The following is a 19,496-nucleotide window of genomic DNA, read 5'->3' as shown; positions in this document are numbered from 1 at the left end:
CAATTTTAACTCTAGAATTGTATACAAACTTGAGGCTTTTATCTACATTAAAGTATTGCTGTATCACTTTCACTCTTTCACTTTCATCCGGTTGTTCATCGATTTTCGTTGTTCATCGATTTACTCGAGCGGATGCCAGTAACGTCTCCATTCGTCCCAGCCCTGAGATTTTAGCAGCCTCTCCTTACTCATCTTTCTCAATGACTGGAGGCTCTTTCAGGTCAGGGGAGTGAGACCTGTTATTGTTACTGTTTTTGGCATATCGTATATGTCACAGGGAGCTTGCCAGGCTCTGCTGTGTGGGAGTTTTTACTGCATTACATAGATACATTTTATTGTCTTTTGGAGTCTGCTCACTCTTGGCTCTAGAGTCAGGGATCACTCCATATGGGGTGCTGGAGCTAGAACCTGGGTTGACTGCATGCGAGGCAAGAACCCTGCCCACTGTAGTCTCTCTGCAGCCCCTAGAGAGTCAGTTTTTTTAAAAAAATTAATTTATTTTTTAATTAGTGAGTCACAGTGAGGGTACAGTTACAGATTCACATTTTCGTGCTTGTTTTTCCCTCATGAATGTTCAAGAGCCCATCCCTCCACCAGTGTTCATTCTCCACCACCAATGAACCCAGTATCCCTCTCACCACCACCCCCCCATCCCATCCCCCCCACCCCACCCTGCCTCTGTGGCAGGGCATTCCAATTTGTTCTCTCTCTCCTAGAGAGTCAGTTTTAAGAAGGCATTCGACTTCAAGATGCTTCACATTCCAACTCTGGCGGTATAATCTCTCCCTCACAGCACTCCATCTCAGGGCTACCCACATGGTCTTCAAAGTACAAACTGTGTTTATTTTGGCTTTTCTCTCTTTGGAGAATTCTCCTTCGTTTAAACAATTTTACTTGGCACGCTCTTCAAGCCTGTGTTCTCCCTTGCTTGTCTCTGTATCTTTGCTTACTTCTCCTCTGGAGAAGCCTGTGTTCTCTCTCGAGTGCACATCTCCCTTTTGCTCCCATTGCACCTTCTAAAATAAATTTCACTAAAAACTTTCTTGCTTCACACACACACACACACACACAAAAAAAAACTACCTTAACAATAATAACAACAGACCAAGAGCCTCCACACCCAACCTTTGCCCTATTAACAGTCTGGTCTGCATCACAGCTTCCGAACTTGGTTGCAGCTCCACCACTCCAGGTGAGTCCAGACCCCAGCGGCATCTCCAGTGGCTTACTCAGAACAGGAGGCGGAGCCCCTATATACAAGGTTGGCCCGGCAGTCTCCACACCTGATTTGTACAAAAGTAACACAATAGCCCCACAAGCACACACACACATATACAATAATGCAACAGATCAGCAAATCACACACTGCTCAGTTCTACTTCCCTGTCTTTCAATGAAGACAAACAAAGAAGGAAGACAGCAACCCTCAACCTAATCCCTCAGCGTCTACTAGGGGATCAAAGACTCACCCCCCAGCACAGCAAACAAAACAAAACAAAATAAGACAAAACAAAACAAAACTAAAACCTAGAAAAACAATGGGGGAAACATGTAGAAGCCCATCAAGTGAAAAAAGTGAAAACAGCATCCCTGAAAGCAGAAGCAACATTAACCAGCTCATTAAATCCTCAGACTATGACTTTAGTGACACCATGATGTAATATTTAATGAACCAAAGAAATGATGGCACAGGTAGTCAGCAAAGCATAAGAAACTACAGGTTGAAATGACAAAACTACCATATCAAAAATGAAGAGCCTGGAGGTGATATAGAAAACTCAATAGAATCTCTGAACAGCAGTTGAGCAAAAGATCAAGGAGCTCCAAGATGAGAAGGAGGAAACTCTTAGGAAACAACAGAAGGTAGAAAATGGTCTGAAAAGAAATAAAGAGCATGCCTAAGAACAATGGGATGAGTTCAAAAGAAACAACATAAGAATCCTCAAAATCTGGGGAGAACAGACAGGCAAATTTGATGGGAAAAAAAAGGAATAATTGCAAGAATTCCCTAAAGTTGTGGAATACAGGCACCAAAATCAATGAGGCCTGAAGGGTCTCAGCAAAAGCAGACTCAAATAGGAAAACGCCAAGATACACTGTACTCAAAATGACAAAATTCAAAGATACAGAACATTGAAAGCAAGATATAAAACAGAGCTCATATATAAAGGAAAGCCTGTAAGATTTACAAATCTATCAAATAAGACTTTATGAACCAGAAGAGTATAAAGGGATAGAAGACAAAAACTCAATGAACTGAACACCTAAGAATACTCTATCCAGTTAGACTATCATTCAGATTTGAAGAAACTAGAAACAAATGAGACTACATCAAATTTAAAAGTTTCTTGTTGAGAAACTCGGTGGCATGGGAGGGAGGGAGGAAGAGAGAGAGAGAGAGAGAGAGAGAGAGAGAGAGAGAGAGAGAGAGAGAGAGAGAGAACCAAATAAACCTCAGGCTAAAAGACAACAAGTTGAATGGGAGAAAATATTTGCACCCAACACATCAGATAAAGGTTTAATAAAGTAAAATTTAATTAAAAAAGACAGAGTCATGTTTGTAGATGAAAATTAAGATCCAGTAGAATCGGATTTACACTAGAAAAACATGAGAAAGAAAACAAGGGCTAGCTTTTGAGGGATATGCTGTTACTATTTATCAAACTAACACTACGTTGATGATTGTGGTACTTTATAGATTGTGTGGTGAAGTGGAAGAACTGTTTGGGGCTGGAGCAATAGCACAGCAGGTAGGGCATTTGTCTTGCATGTAGCTGACCCAGGTTTGATTCCCAGCATCCCATATGACCCCCCAAGCACCACCAGGAGTGATTCCTGAGTGCAGGGCCAGGAATAACCCCTGAGCATCACTGAGTGTGACCCAAAAAGCATAAATTAAAAAGGAAGAATTGTTTTTCGAAATATCAGAAAAAATCTCAAAGCACAGAAAATTGTTGTGGGTGGGGGAGAGAGAGCAAGGGGGGGTGGGCAAGATGCATAATTAATTATTTTTCTCTTTCTGAATGTACATTCCTGACATCTCTGAGGACTAAGATCGTCCTGCAGGGAATATGATTAAAGTTACAAAGAGGAAAACAAAATAAGTAAGTCAGCTTTTAATCCTGCTGCTATATTTACCCACAAGAAATCAGGCAGCTCTCAGGTGGGCTTTTGTCTAAATAATGTCCCAAAATCCAAGTGTAAAAGAACAATATGAAATCTCAATTCTCCCAAATGGTTTGGGAGTGAGTTCAGCACTCAGGTCCCTAGGGGGTTTGGTTCCCAAGGAGATTAATCCCACTTGCTCAGAATTAGGTATCACTGGGGCAAAAAGCTCTAGTTTGAAGCTCTGCAGAGAGGCCCTGGTGCAGCAAACCCAGTCTCTGCGCCCCATAGGAAGTGAAATGTATTAGTGTCAAAGCTACTCAAGTGAGCCTGCTCACTCAGGGTGTAGGAATAGGGGCTGACAGCCCTCGAAACACTGACCACTGACTTTGCTGAAAGAAATTTTATTCTAGGTAGAACTCTTCCATCAAATAAAACGTCATGAAGGAAAACAACTGAGATCACATGTCAGGGCTCTTCATGCACAGTTTAGCTGAAAATTAGAGGACATCTATTACAGGGTTGCTAAGGATTTATTTTGGTCTATAGTGACAGAATTATTTCAAACAGAAGCTGTCCTTTGTTGCCTTATTATCTATAGTTTTCCATGATCTCCATTGTCTTTGTAGGACCAGTGCTTCTGCACAGACTGTTTTCAGACAGATTCCTTATTTTCTTTGGAGATGCCAATATATTATGAAAGTCAGCTTGTATGCTAGATATCTATACAGACCTCCACCTGTCCCTTGGGGACTCTCCCATTGCCTATTTTATTTTCTATTTACATTATTGAGACATGGATGTTACTAAAAGAGCTTGCCTATCATGATTTCTTCCCTTTATATCCCAGTACTAGCAAAGCACTGGACACATTGTACATATCTTCATCTTAGTATTGAATGAATAAATGATGAGGATGAATGTTTATATAATCGGTTTTGAGAAAAAAATAATGATCAATTTTGTGAATTGAGTTGTGGAACTATTAAGCCATAAAAATCTTCTACTTGTAGATGCAGCTTTACGATTGACAAAGAACTTCCACTTTACTTTATCAATTGCCACCATAGTCAGACTTATGTTATTAACTTTATTTTTCAGATGCAGCACTGAGGTACGAAGGGTTAATAAACTTTTATTTTTCTCTTTTTGTTTCTTGGACCACACCTGGGGATGCTCAGGGATTACTCCTGGCTCTGCACTCCGGAATCATTCTGGGTGGTGCTCAAGGGATCATGTGTGATGCAGATATCTAACCAAGGCTGTACTAGCTCTCTTGTCCTGGGTCAATAAGCTTTTCTATGTTCAAAATGAATAGGTAAAAAAGACAAAGATCGGATATCTTTGTAGTGTCAATATCCAGCTCTAAATTTAGGATTTCTGATATTAATTACATTTGCCTTATTTAAGTTTCTACAGCCTTCAACTATAGGGTCATTCTTTAAAAATACTTTATTCTTTAAAAATAATTGCTGAAAATAATTACTGAAAACATTTATTACCCTACTAGATCATGTCACAACAACTTGGAGAGACTGAAATGATCTCTATTGGGCAGATGAAAACAAAGCAGAAGTTGGAGGTATTATTTGTGTGTTATGTAACTCCACTCATAGTATATTCATTTCCATTTTCCAGAAGAAGAAAGTGATCCTTACGTAGATGAACTGATTTGTTCAATGGTGTTCTCTCCTATCAAGAAGAGCTGAATTTGAACCTGGTCTCTCCGACTCTAACTCAGCTTTGATGCTTAGAATGCCTACGACATATGTATGCTTACAATGCTTATCACATACGTATGCTTAGAATGCCTATGATGTATGTATGCTTAGAATGCCTATGATGCCTATGATGAAATAAGAAAGCTATTACAGATGAAGACTTTTATAGTTATTTCTCTTTTCTATGGTCACGTTAGGACTTAGTGAATTCTGGAAATTAAAAAAGATTTTTCAGATTGAAAAGATTAATTAAATGTAGTCTTATGCAATCTATGTCTTGGGGTTACTGTTGAAAGAAGGTAAAAAGCAGAATTCATATACTTGGCTGCAAACTGGAGGTCTATGGGATAGACCCTTATGAAAGGGAAAGTGGAGGGCAGGTGACATCCATATCTGTGGAATAAGAAATAACGAAGCAACAGGTTCACTTAGAAAGTTTAGAAATGTCCCCGTAATAAGGGAAGTCAGAAAATGTCACTGTAGTAAAGTGAATACAGTTCAGATCACATCCTGTGTGTTACCCAAATGGAAGACACATAATAACTGAGTCACTTTGAAAATAAAAGTAAAAAGTTTAATTCAGCAGTGTCAGTTTGAGAAGACTCTAGTTCATCTTCTCAGTGAGGAGTTATCAGGCTTTCTTCAGTATGGATGTGCTTTAAGGATGTTCAAAGATGGGTCCTTCCTTCCATGTCATGAAAAGGAAGCTAACAGATAAGTTTCTCAAGAGATAGGATATACATTCCTTCATGTCAACTTCACCTAAATTATAATTACTTAGAGAGCACTCTATCTCACACAGTATTCACATGTGCGATTTCATTGGATCTACATGAACACCTTGTTACAGGGAAGGCATGTAAAGGAATATAGTCGCCAGTTATGTGTTTTAGTCAAGGGCAATTATTCTCACAGGCAAACAAATACAGATTGTAGAAAATATTTCCTACAAATACCACCAGTATACTGTGGGGTGGGTAATCTTGCCTGTGTTTAGCATGAGTAAGCCAGGCAAAGAATGCTCTCCAATGGTTGACAGATTTGTCCAAAGCACGTACTCATTCAAATGATTCACAGAGGCATCAAGTGATGGAGTTAACAAGCGGCTGGAGTGAGAGTATAGCAGGTAGTGCATTTTCAGCTGACCTGAGTTCGATCCCAGGCATTCCATATGGTCCCCCGAGCAGTAATGCCAGGAGTAATTCCTGAGTGCAGAGCCAGGAGAAACCACTGGGCATTGCCAGGTGTGACCCAAAAACCAAAAAAAGAGAAAAAAAAGCAGAACTCAAGTCTTCTCTAATCTTTGTTCATCTACTCCACTGTTCACTTTCTCTACTCCTCTACTCCATGCATGAGCACTGCCCAGGTGAGACTGAGTCTACGTGAACTCAGGGTGATGGTTGAAATATGACAGAAGTCACAGAAGGACAGACAAAATGGCAAGATATTTGATCTATTCAAATGGCAGAGGAGAGGGTCTAACCCACATTTTTCCCTAAGATGCAGGGTTTTATGCACATAGGGTGCTCTTTTTTTTAAAAAAAAAAGCAGGGAGGGTGAGATAGTGCATTGGGTAAGTGCATTGCTTTGCACTTGGCCACGGTCAACCAGGGTTAAATCCTGGCCACCATATCTGATCTCTTCAGCACAGTCAGAAGTGATTCCTGAGCACAGAGCAAAGAGAAAGCCTACTAAGCACTACTTGGCGTGGCAACAAAACCAAAAGAAGCACCAGCAGACATAATCATTATTTTTTCAAATATAGGGGTAGTAGAAACCTCATCTGTGGAAACTCGCCTTAGAAAATTAAGACTAGAGCAAGCTGGAAGTGACACCAAAGGGCCACACGAGGTGGTGCTCTGGGTACTGCCCGCTGGTCCTAGACATGAAACCTGGGCCTCTAGACATGCAAAGCCTGTATGTATTTCAGCACTTGGAGCTGTCTCTCAGCCCATTCTGTAGACAATGAAACAGAAGCCAAAGTGAATATAGCTTATGGCAAAGACCATGACCTGCATCAAGAAGGGCCTGCATGCCACCACCTAGTCTTCCTGGTCTCAGCTTCTTTGTTTATTAGATGGTGACAGAGACACGACCTTCATAGGGTGATTGTTCAAAGCATAAAACAGATCCTGCATGCGAAGTGCCTGGCATAGGAAGCGCCCAGCGGCTACTGAAAGTTAAAGCCTCAGTTTTCCCTTGCCAACTGCTGGGATGGGCTCCGTTTTAGCTGTCTCCATCCTACATTTTAAATGTTCCTGGAAAAGTTCTCGGCTCTTTCTGAGAATAGAAACTTAACAATCTCCCAAGATCATAGATTCTGCCCCTGACCTTAGGCAGGAAACAAAGAGGTGAGGGGCAACACCGAGACAAACAGAAAACTTAAAAGGCCCTAAAGAAGCCGGACCACTCTGTAAAATGCTCGCGTTCTCTGTTACATTCTTATTATTTAGTGAGTCACACAAAGACCCAGTTTTTCTACCAAAAAAAAAAAAAAAAACCCTACAAAAATGCAAAAGAGCCATCGTCAAATGCTAAACTAAGTTCTTCCCTGCCTGGGGAGTTTCTTCCTCTTCTGCTTTCCAATACACTCTGCCTTTCCCACCCTCAGCATCTTTCCCAATCTCAGCATCTCTGCTATTCGGTATTTGCATTCTTAAAAATACCGAAGAACCTGGGAACGGGGACTAAGACTGAGACGTGCAGCCCCCGGCCCTGCATCACTACGACAGTCAGCGCCGGAATCGAACCCTCTCCGCCCTCTGGGCCAGATGCTCCCTCTCCCCTCCCTGCCAGGCTGCGGCCGCGGGGTGCGCGTCCCCCCTGCCCGGGCGGCGGCGGCGGCGGGAGGCGAAGGGTTAAAGCGCGGGGGCCGGCCGCCCCCCGCAGGCGCCGCCCCCGCCCCTCGGCCGGCGGGTACAAGAGCGAAGGAGCCGCGCGCGGGGCCGCGCCGCCAGCCCGCCCGGGCCGAGCCGCCGCGATGGCGGTGCAGGCACTGCCCCGCGCGCCCCCCTTCGCGCCCTTCGGCTTCGGCGCGGCCGCCGACGCGCTGGGCTGCGCTTTCGAGGACGACGCGCCGCCCGCGGGCCCCGAGGGCGGCGGGGACGTGCGCGAGGCCACGCGCGAGCTGCTCAGCTTCATGGACTCGGCGTCCAGCAACATCAAGCTGGCGCTGGACAAGCCGGGCAAGTCCAAGCGCAAGGTGAACCACCGCAAGTACCTGCAGAAGCAGATCAAGCGCTGCAGCGGCCTCATGGGCGCCGCGGCCCCGGGCCCGCCCTCGCCGGCCGCCGCCGACCCAGCCGCCAAGCGGCCGCCGCTGCCCGTCGGGGCGGCGGGCCGGGCCGGACCGCGGCGGGACGCGGCGCAGGCGGCCGCCAGCAGCCTGCAGAGCCGCAGCCTGGCCGCGCTCTTCGCGTCGCTGCGGCCGGGCCGCGCCGAGCCGGCGGGCGGCGCGTGCGGGTCCGGCGGCGAGCCGGGCGCGGGGAAGGTGCCGCTGCGCGCCCGCAACCTGCCGCCGTCCTTCTTCACCGAGCCGTCGCCCGGCCCGGGGCCCGGCGCGCACGCGGGGGACCTGCTGGAGCTGCTGGGCGCCGACTTCGCGGCCGGCCCCGACGCGGGCGTCCTGCTGGAGCCGCTCGACGTGTTCGCGCCCGAGCCCGGCCTCTTCGCGCCGCCGGCCGGGCCCGCCGGGAGCCTGCCCTACCCCGCGCCCGCCGACGACGCCGCCTTCGCCGCCTGCTTCCCGGACTGCGCCCTGCCCGCGCCGCCGCCCGCCGCCTACGAGTGCGGCGCCTACGGCGGGCTCTGGCGGCCCGAGCCGGGCTGGGACGGGGCGCCCGGGGCCGCGCGCCGGGACTGAGTGGGGCCCCGCGGAGATGCCCGCAGCCGCCGCCGCCGACGGGCCGAGGACCCGGGCGGGGACCGGGGAAGGGGGTGGGGGCGCGCGCGGGTCGGGCGGTGTCGCCGCCCGCCCCGTCTCCAGCCTTGCCGCCCAGGTCGGTGTGTGCGGTGCCGTTGTCCTCCCCCAGCCGGGCGCCGGCTGCCCCCACCCTCCGAGCGCGTCGTGGATTAAAGCCTGTGCTGAAAAGAACCGTACCGAGAGCTGTTATGGGGTCTTGTCTTCCTTAGGGACGGGTTTTTCATTAGTCTCTTGTCTTTTGTGCCGAGTGGCCCACTGCTGAAACCCCCAGCTCGCTGCCAGGGAGTGGACCTCTGCTGAAACCCTCACCCCCAAATCCCCGGCCAGCTGCTGAACGCCCCCCCCCCAGCCCCCGGCCAGTGAGTGGGGGACCTCTGCTGAACCCCCAGTGAGTGGCTCACTGCTAAAAACCCCTCTCCCCCTCGTCTCCTGCCCTCTGACCCAGGCCCCGGTTTACTTTGGGTAAAGTCTGACTTTCTTTTAGTGTGTTTCTGCGCGCGCTCTCTCTCCCTTTCTCTCTTTCTCTCTCTCTCTGTCTCTCTCGCTCTCGCTTGCTCTCCTTTTTCTCTTTCTTTCTCTCTTTCCTCTCTCCCTCCCCCCTCTCTCTCCACTTCTTACTTTCCCTCTCTTTCAGTCGCCTTTATTTTTTCTCCTTTCAGCTTTTCTTGCAAATTTAATGCAAGTAGCTCAAATTTGGCAAATGGGGACCTGTTGTCTAGGAGGTGGAAAACCTCCGCTTCTCACCTGCCCAGTTGTGCGTGCTAGGTAACTGAGGAGAAATTCATAAAGAGCCTCGAAGTCACTTTGGTGCTTGATTCGTTCTGCGGTTACGTCTTCCGTGCATGTATAAATGATTTCTAAGCGTGGAAACTTCTTGGCCCATTACATTGCCTACCGACTGCCAGTTCCCTGATAAGCTGTGCACCCTCTCTTGTCTTTCTCCTTTGATCTCATCCTCGCTCCCTTTCCCGCCTCCCAAGCACCTCTTCACCCTAGGAATAGCCTCACCAACCACACTCCCCAGCGAAGGGGATAGTAAAGAGTGAACTTTGCAAAGGAGTTTGTTCTCTGAGAGGCGGTTTTGATAAAAAACAACTGGCAAGGAAAAGAGAAATTCAACATGAGCTCTGAAAGATTGGGAGATAAATCTGAAGAAGGGACCATTCTGGGGAAGGGAGGGGGTTACCACAAAGCCATCGCCAAGAAAATAAGATGCATCATCTACTATGTTGCAGAAATCCAGACAGCCAACCCTGGTATGCTGTCTGCTTGTGAGAAAGGCAACCCCCAGCATAATTGTAAAAGATTGTGAAATTCCAGTTGAGTGCAAATCAAAAGTGCTGCTATTTTCAGAAAGGCAACTGTGAAAAAAAAAAGGCTATAAGCCCTGGCAAACAGCATTAAACACTATCTCTGAATCTTCTTTTCAGTAAAACCTTTCCTAAGCAAACAACACGGGAAATAGAGCAACGAGTCTCCTTAACAATGAAAAGAACTTTTACAGCTTCAGAAACCTGTTGTCTATTGAATTTCTTTCCAAGTGGTGAAAAGTGATGGATTACATTATGTTAGCAGAAATATTATTCAATAATCATTTAATTTATCTAAACTACTTCATTGTGAGCACAATCAAGGATAGAATTGCACAGTAGGAAATCATTAATAATCCTATGACAATTACTAAGGCTATTATGGTGTGTCAGTGTCTATTCCTTAATTTTCCTCTCTTCGTTCTCTAATAAAGTGAGGTATCTTTCGCCCAGCATTTTTCTTGTGACATGCTTCATCAATGATGGTACCACCTAGCTGCGTTTTTCCATATGCCAGCATGGAGCTCAGCACCCACTTACTGAGCCTCTAAGCACTTCTGGGAGGTGAGTGCCCGTCTAAGTCCCATCTGAAAAAAAGGTTCAAACAGACTAGCTGAAAGCAAGCAATGGATGCAAGACCTGGATCTCCAAGGGGTCTGGGCACCAACAGCTGCTAATGCTGAATTGCTTGGCCCTTCTTGGCGAAGCTCTGTTCTATTGCTGCCTCTGTCTGCTGATACCTCCTAGTTATCCTCCTGGCAGTTTGTTACCCTCACCACTATTAATATCTTGGGAATGAGTGATGTGCTGTGAGGCTATCCTGTGCATAGTAGGATATTTATCTGTATCCCTGACCTCTTCGCCTTAGATATCAATAGTATTTTCTTGATGGTAACAATCAAAATCATGTTATGGTTTTCCCTGATTGGAGTGAGGGGTGGGGGAGGGGCTAACCTATGGTCAGGGGCTAACCTATGGTCAGTTTTCACTACTATGCTAGGACATATTCATAATATGAATATTATCAGTGGGGTGTCTGGCATGTTCACATATGTAATCTCATCTCATCCCTTCCAAAAGCCAGTGCTTAGGAATTTTTATTATCCTCATTGGTCTATGTGAATAGACTGAGGGGAAGGAGCGGATCTACCAGTGTTGGTCCATCTCACCTCAGCTAACCTACCAGCCACAGACCAATCACTTAGCTGTACTGGAAGGCCGTCTTCCCACGCGCAGGAGTTGACAGCAATCATCTGAAGAAGGTCATCATCACGAGAAGTCAGTTGTGGGTTATGTTTACGTGCCCATCAAGAGAGAGGGCATTGTGTCAGGCAGTACCAGGTTGCCAAGGCCTGGAGTTTTGTCAATTCCAAACCATTGGGGGCAGAAGAGAGTTCAGTGGGTGGGGTGCTTGCCTTGCATGCGGCTAACCTGGGTTCAATTACTGCCATTTCACATGATCCCCTGAGCACCATCAGGAGTCATTTCTGAGTGCAGAGCCAGGAGTAAGCTCTGAGCACTGCTGTGTGTTGCACACTCTCCCCAAATAAACAGAAATTCTGAACCATTATCTAGGATGTAAACAATGAGTTTTTGTCCTCCACATAACTCACCTCCTCTCCCCCATTTCAGAATCCTCTACTCCACACTTCGAGTCAGAGCACATATGTATGTGACCCTTCACCTCCCTAAATACAGAAGAAGTGTCATTAGTGACAATCCTGAAGAGACTGGAGGGATTACAGCCTGTTAAGAAGCATTTTTCTTTGTCATTTATGCAGGCAATTGCCTGTAGAGATTTTTTTTACATTCATAGATAACTATTTTTCAACCCCCCCCAAATGCCTAAATATGCTTGCAATGACATGACTTTGGGTTGGCTGGGAATCCTTAACTTGTCAGTAATGATAATGTATACTGCAGATACCTGAATCCCCTCCTCAGCTGGGCATTTTCTGGTGCCTGAAATGTATTTTAATGTCTTGTACCTTCTAAGTGGCTCTTTCAGGCCTTTACTCAGTGCTAGTCAAGTCCACCCAATGCCTCTCCTCACCCTTACCTCCGACAAGAGGGTGAGCACCTGCTACAGTCCATTTCATTCCCATATCCACTTCCACACCTGTGTCCTCTTGGGCAGGCAGGACTTGCTCCTGCCTTCCTTGCAGCAACCTGCCTCTCTTCATTCCTACGAGAGACCGCTGCTCCATCAATTATCCTGTCTCCAAAATCTCTACTGCCCACACCACATGCCACCACATTTCCCCTCTCACATCACAATTTTAGTCTCCATATCACCTGCTTTCTTGAAGGGAGCTGGTGGTTGGTGGTTTGAGTAATACCCACTGGTACTCCTAGCTCTCTGCATAGGGATCATAGAGCTGGTGTTCCCTTTCCTTTCTTTTTTTTTTTTTTTTTAAGGCCTTGAATAGCTATATTGAAATCTGTATAAATAAACATGTACATTTCAAATGTAAACTCAAGTGAACTCAAATGCAGACATTTTAACCTCTGTCATGCAGGAGGTTAGTTTACATTAAAAAAAAAAAAAGAGGGGCTGGAGTGATAGCACAGCGGGTAGGGCATTTGCCTTGCACTTGGCCAACCCAGGTTCGATTCCCAGCATCCCATATGGTCCCCTGAGTACTGCCAGGGGTAATTCTTGAGTGCATGAGCCAGAAAGTAACCCCTGTGCATTGCCGGGTGTGACCCAGAAAACAAAAACAAAAAAAAAAGAGAGAGAGAAAAGAAAGGAAAAAAAAACACTCAAAGCAGCTTTTAAAATACCAGGATGAAAATTTCAAATTTATTTTCAAAACCTAGATTACAAGTGTCTTTATCAACCAGGAAAATGTCACTCCCAAAGTTTAAGAAATGATCACCAAAATCCAATTTAAATATTTTTAGCGTAGGAAAACTCAGACTGCACACAATCGAGATAAATGTGTAATTAGACATGTGAGACTTGACTTTTCTATTTCTTCTTTTTTTTTTATCCTAAGACCTATTCTTTTTTTTTTAAAATTTATTTTCTTATTGAATCACCATGTTGAAAGTTACAAAGCTTTAAGGAAAACAAGAAAGTTCTAATTGTTCAATATACTTGCCAACATTTGATAATGTCAGTCTTTCTAATTTTAGCTATACAATGGAACACTGTATATAGAAATAGTTTAAAAATAATAAAATACCCAGATTTCAATCACTGTCCACTTTAGCTTATAATTTATTGTTACATTCTTGTAGTATAATCTTAGTACTTTGTAATCCAAAGCAGTTTCTATAGTCTTATATTAGATCTATGTCTTTATATCTTCATTGATATTGAAATAGAATCACATTGTTAAAATTACCATAAATTTACATGTATCACTTGTCAAAAAAAAATACCAGGATGAAAAGCCAGCTTTAATATCAAGGTATAAAGCAAAGCCATGATCAACATACCTCATTTATCCTGGTCAAATGCATTTTTTAAAAACTTTTCAATGCTAACATAAATAAATATTTACCAAAATGTGTACTCACAGAGTGAACTTTTATTTACAATACACAATTTATAGTCTATTGTATTTGATTAGTTAAAGTGAAGAACATTATACTTTTTGCTTTAATAACAGTGGGACACAAAACAATTTCTCAGGTAGTCAATATGTGAAATGTGTCCCAGTATTTATATTTTCTATTAAAGGCAGTTCTGTATGCCAATTGACAATACATTCTTTTAACTAGATCAAAGGGAAAAAGGCAGCAAATGAAAAATGTTTCAAATGTTCACACATATTTTTGGTATCCTGGATCCTTGAACGTGGTGAACTAAAATCAAATTCCAGGTTTTTATGCTTTATATACTGTCCAGGTTCAGATTCTGGAACACGCAGATGCCACTTCTCTTCTAACAAGTCACCTTCTGAGAAAAGCTGTAAGGCTATGGTGAATTCCATCAGGAACACACAAAGAGAGTTAACAGATCTACCTTTAAAGCCAATTGTCCATTAATTATTTAAAGGTATATGAAAAAAACCTCAAGGCATGATGTAATCATTACTACTGATGCAGAGTACAATTAAATCTTTCCTTATGTTACAATAATTCATAGGTTAGAAGTTGCCAAATTACCAAAAAAATGGGGTAGAGAAAAACAGCAAAAATTTTGATTTTGGACCAACACCACCAAATTAAAATAAATGAATTTTAATGTAAGTAAAAGAAAATTTAAATGGTAGAGGAATAGATTCTAAATGCAACAAAAAGAACACCGATATCAAAAAAAATCCTTACATATAACTGAAAAATGACTTTAGATGAAGGGTGAAATCTAGAACCTGTTTTCTACAATAGCAGTTAGATGAACATAAGATTCTAGTTTTATTTATTTATTTTGCTTTTCGGGTCATACCTGGCGGTGCACAGGGATTACTCCTGGCTCTACACTCAGGAATTACTCCTGGCGGTGCTGGGGGACCATATGGGATGCTGGGAATCGAACCCGGGTCGACCGTGTGCAAGGCAAATGCCCTACCCGCTGTGCTATAACTCCAGCCCCAATATTCTAGTTTTAATACTATGAAAGGAAATAACTTTTTCAAGACTTTCATGTAACATGATTTATTTTTAAAAAATAGGTCTACATTGATTGCCAGGGATAGACTTGAAAATTTGGTTTTCCAAGGATACTACTGTAGTTTTATACCACATTGATACCGCAGATAAATATCATAATAGTATATGTAGCAGCCTAATGCACATGATCTAGATAATCCAAAAACTAAGTTTAGCCATAATTTTTTGTAGTATATTAGAGCAAAATAAATGACCAACATCCACAAATTTAACATTTGCCATTAGTTAACTCACATTCAAAAAATTAAAGAAAACATAATTCATCAAAACAGCAGCAAACTTAAAAGGGATTTATTTGTGATTTCCTATATATATTTAGCTTGTAAATACAAGACTGTAAATGGTTTAAGAGGCAATTTCTGTTAAAGTTTTCATTGTGTCTCACCTCGAGTACTGCACAAGTTAAAATCTGATGAAGGATTTACATTCGGTTATCTGAAACTTCCCATCTCAGACTTGTGTTTAATGTGGTGGGTGAATCCATCATCTCCATAGACACCACCAGCAGGAAAGTCTCTCCTTTATGGCTTCTGGGACTCTCGTTAGTTAGTGTGCATACAGTTTTCGTTTTCTATGTCATTGTCATTATCATTGCTATCTCTGTCACTTTCTAATGGGATGCCTGTGGCAGCTGAAGCACCTTTAGTTTCTCAGTCAAGAAGGAAAAAGCCAGTTCCACTGAAAGTGTCTTGCCTCTGGTAGAAGAGCACGTACGCAGCTTTGGACACAATCTGATCTTCAGATGCTGTGGAGACACTACTGTCATCAAAGTAGTACCATTTCCCATCATCTTTATTTTTGGCAAAAGCAGTATAATGTCCTCCTCCCTTCCCTCCATAGTGTTTGGAAACAGCGATTAAATTATAGCGGCAAGGACCTGCATTTGGATTAATTAGGAATTCTGACATATCCAAGTCACTTATAGGAAAATCAACTAAGGCATCCAATTTATCTCTCATGTATCGACTGTAAGAAAACCGTTTGAGATGTTCCACAAGTACTGGAGGCAGTGTCCATAAATATAATTTCTTTGTGGCTTGTTGATGTTCTTTACAATTTGGACAATACCAAGGATCCTCAGCACCTAGCTTTTCCTTTGTTTTAAAAAGCTCAATGCAATCTTTCAATTTCACAAAGGGTTTTTTGGGAGGCTTATATTCCACACTTTCATGTTTCTCAAAGTCCTCAGCAGCATTTTCATCAAAGTATCTTTTTCTCAAATCAGGATCCCAATCCAAAGCAAGAAAAGATCTTTCATCTAGCCTAAGTTGCCTATCATCAAATCTTATATGCCGGGTGTCATCTTTGATGTATTTGATATCGGTATTGCCTAAGTTGTTGAACTGAAATGTAAACAATCTCTTTTTGTGTCCCGTGAGTTGACCTTTGCAACTTTCCTCAGTACATAATCCATTTTCAGAATCATTATCTCCTCTAACTGAATCTTCAGACTGACTGTTTTTATTCTCAGAGGGAAGTTCTTGATCTTGGCTGAATTTATCATCTGGCTCATCTGTTTCTACTTCAGTTGGTAAGCCTTCTTCATGAATGCCATTTGGGCCATTCCCATTAATATTTTGGTCCTTACAGCAATGTAGGGATCCTTCAGTTTCTTCAGTTTCAGTGGATATTTTGACATACCAGCACACTCTCAAAAGTAGAAGATTATAGAGTTTATCTTCAGTATTGTTCCGTGGTACTGCTATAAGAAAAGGCTAATCAAAAAGTGAAGAACCAGTATGGTATGTGTAACTTGAATGTCTAATTTTTCTCTTAGGCAAACAGGAATAATCACATGCTCTGTATCTTCTGTCCTATTGATGTTAATCTCAAACAAATAAATATCATCTCGCTCCATAATACTACTAAGGTTTTCATCCATGGCAAATATTCTGTGAAATCTATGATTGTATATATCAGTGACTATCATCTTATCTGCAGGTACGCCTAACAAAGTAGAGAGTGCCGTACAAAGATCTTGTATGTTTCCAATTTTGGGGACAACCACTTTGTACTGCATAGGTTTGGTAAGTGGATCCATTCTAACTAAGTAAACTTCTAAGGTACGCTCTTTTTTCATGGGCAAAGGAAGTGTCAAGTAACAGAAAGGATCAAATGTGACTGAAATCTTTGCACATTTAGGACATACTGAAGTTGACTTGAAAAGGCCATGAAATATGTCGACCATGATAGAATCATTTCTTTTTAAATGATTTTCCCAGGCTTCTTCAGCAACCACCTTTTCTGGCCTCCCATCTGCATCTTTTAATTGTGTGTATGTTTTTTTCCTAATTCTATTCAAATCCTCATGTAGACCATCCAGCAGGAAAGCTAGTAATTCTTGACAGTCTTGCTGCTGGTATCCAGAGAACTGCGGTGCAAAACATCCTACTTGTGTCTTAAAGGCTCTTGGTGTGACATAGCTAAGTTTTCCAGACCACATTTGTTTGATCAATTCAGCATAAGACTTAGCTATTTCCCCTCTCATTCCTAAGGGATTGTCAAAATTCAGTTCTTCTTGATACATATCATTGAGGAAATATTCAGTAAGTGGAGGTATGTTGCTCAAATACTGAATAGCTGATTTCATGAACAGGTGTTTCCCAAGTTACTCAGGCCACAAAGGCCTGGCTGCTCATTATTTCTTCCAGGTTCTGAATAATCGTAGTTCTTATAAGCAGTATATGATGGAAGACAATAATTTGAGTTTTTCACATTAGGAGTAGAAGGACCCCTTGGCCATGTTCCATCTTCATTTTTCTGTTCTATCACTAACACCTGTCCTTGGAATAAACCAGCATCCTGAATAGTGCTGTCTGGCTTATTCAGTGGCTCAAATGTATTACTCATGCATTTGTTCCACAATCTCGTCTCCTTATCATCTGGAATATTGAAGATTTTTCTGATTTCCTTTTCAATTGTATCTATTGTGTCAGCTTTGCTAAATCTTCTAGTTACAACATTATTCATGTTGCCATTTTCACAAAGCTTCAGTTCTGTGAGATATACTTCTACTTTGCAGTGCTTTACAAACATACCCTGTTCAACCACCTTCCGTGCTATTGGTTCTTGACCTTCCATCAATGTGTACCAGCTGACAAGTTTATTCCAGCCCTCAGTTGGCAATAATATGTAATCCAATTCATCGATAAGATGCTCTTTGAGTGACTGGGCATCACCATCTTTGAGAAGTCCAGAGTTATCAATAGGTCCAGGATATACATTTTGATCTCCCATCTGGTATTTGTCCCAACTGTCAAAGCCAAAATATTTTTTCCACTGTTTGAACCAGCGACTATCGACTAGGTACCAGGTGTCCCCCTTCTGGAGCGAGATTTTGAGCGGCGTCGTGATGTCAGAACGCTGGATATCCAGATCCACCGCTCCGCCTTCCGCCATTTCCCCACACTAGCCTCCCTTTCCTTTCTTAGGGAAACTTAGTTGTGGCAAGAATTATGTATGTGGTAATCAGAGCTGTGCTGGTAATTTAATAAAACCAAAGTTACTCTGTTTAGAGTGGTGGATTTGGTGGCAGGCATAGAGGATATTGTGACAGGTATTCAATCATGAGCTCTATCCATTGAGTAGAACCAGGACTTCCCTCTGTGAGATCAAGGTAACTAGAAACCCTATATCAATGTGTATAAAATTGAGCTGGATAGTAAGTTAATATATGCATGAAATGTTTAGTGTTCATATAGGAGTGAAGACAAAATAGAGGAAACCACTGTAAAAGATGTCACAAAGTACTAAATAGTTTCTAAACAAATGGAAAGGCATTTAAAAAATTGTGAATGACAGTATTTTGGCTAGAGACAGAATCCAATGGGCTGAACATGCGTTTTTCATCCAGGAGACCCAAGTGTGATCCTCAGCACCACATGATCCCCCAGGCAGCACTAGAAGCTACTCAAGCACAAAGTGGGAAGCAGCCCCTGACCACTGTTGGATCTGATTCTAAACAAATAAATGAAAACTAGCAACAACAACAACACAACATCCAAAACTGATGTCCTTAGAAACGTATTTTCTTCTGTTTGGGGGCTATACCCTGTGAGGTTCAGGGCTTACTCCTGACTCTGCATGCAGGGATCATTTTTTTGGGGGGGGTTCTGGGACCATATGTGATGCCAGTGATCAAACTGGGGTCTCCCACTTGCAAGGAGAATACATAAACCTTTGTACTCTCTCTCTGGCCCCTAGGAACATATTTTGCATAAGGATATCATGTTTGTTTTTAATCACAGATTGTGAGTGGGAAATGGAGAAGAGAGTGGAGGAAGAGAAAGAGAGAAAAAGAAAAGAAAGAAAAAAGAAAGAAAGAAAGAAAGAAAGAAAGAAAGAAAGAAAGAAAGGAAGGAAGGAAGGAAGGAAGGAAGGAAGGAAGGAAGGAAGGAAGGAAGGAAGGAAGGAAGGAAGGAAGGAAGGAAGGAAGGAAGAAAGAAAGTAGAGGGACAGAAAATGAAGGGAAGAGAAAGAGAAAGAGACCAGCAAGAGGATAGAGTGAACACAAGGCTAGATTCCTGGCAGTTCACTTTTTTAACTCATTGTAAATGCTATGGGTTGAATTCTGTACCTTTACAAAGATATCTGGAAGTCCTAAACTCTAGATCCTCAGGACATAATGTTATTTGAAAATAGGGCCTTTGTATAGTTAATCAAGTTAAAATGAGGCCACTCGGAAGAAATCTAACCTAATTTGACTGTTCTTCTTACAGGAAATGGAAACTGGTTGCTGAGATGGACACACAAGAGAGAGGCAGGTGAAAACACACAAAATGCCCTGTACCTGGAGTGCTGCTAAGGATGGCTGACGAA

At 43.1% G+C, this 19,496-nt stretch overlaps 1 protein-coding gene and 1 pseudogene across 1 annotated transcript; one reads left to right on the top strand and one right to left on the bottom strand.

Moving 5' to 3' along the window:
* The first annotated feature begins 7,765 nt into the window (after positions 1-7,765).
* FAM181B (family with sequence similarity 181 member B) lies at positions 7,766-10,513 on the top strand. Its single transcript, XM_055120907.1, has one exon. The coding sequence runs from the start codon at positions 7,807-7,809 to the stop codon at positions 8,686-8,688; it is 882 nt and encodes a 293-aa protein (XP_054976882.1). The 5' UTR covers positions 7,766-7,806; the 3' UTR covers positions 8,689-10,513.
* Positions 10,514-15,220: 4,707 nt separating this feature from the next.
* On the bottom strand, positions 15,221-18,077 carry LOC129400039 (ubiquitin carboxyl-terminal hydrolase 15-like; annotated as a pseudogene).
* Positions 18,078-19,496: the final 1,419 nt, after the last annotated feature.

Source organism: Sorex araneus, chromosome X (assembly GCF_027595985.1).
Source record: "Sorex araneus isolate mSorAra2 chromosome X, mSorAra2.pri, whole genome shotgun sequence".
In the NCBI taxonomy this organism is placed as follows: domain Eukaryota; kingdom Metazoa; phylum Chordata; class Mammalia; order Eulipotyphla; family Soricidae; genus Sorex; species Sorex araneus.
Note: the sequence above shows the minus strand (reverse complement) of the source record. Positions and strands in the feature narration are given on the sequence as shown.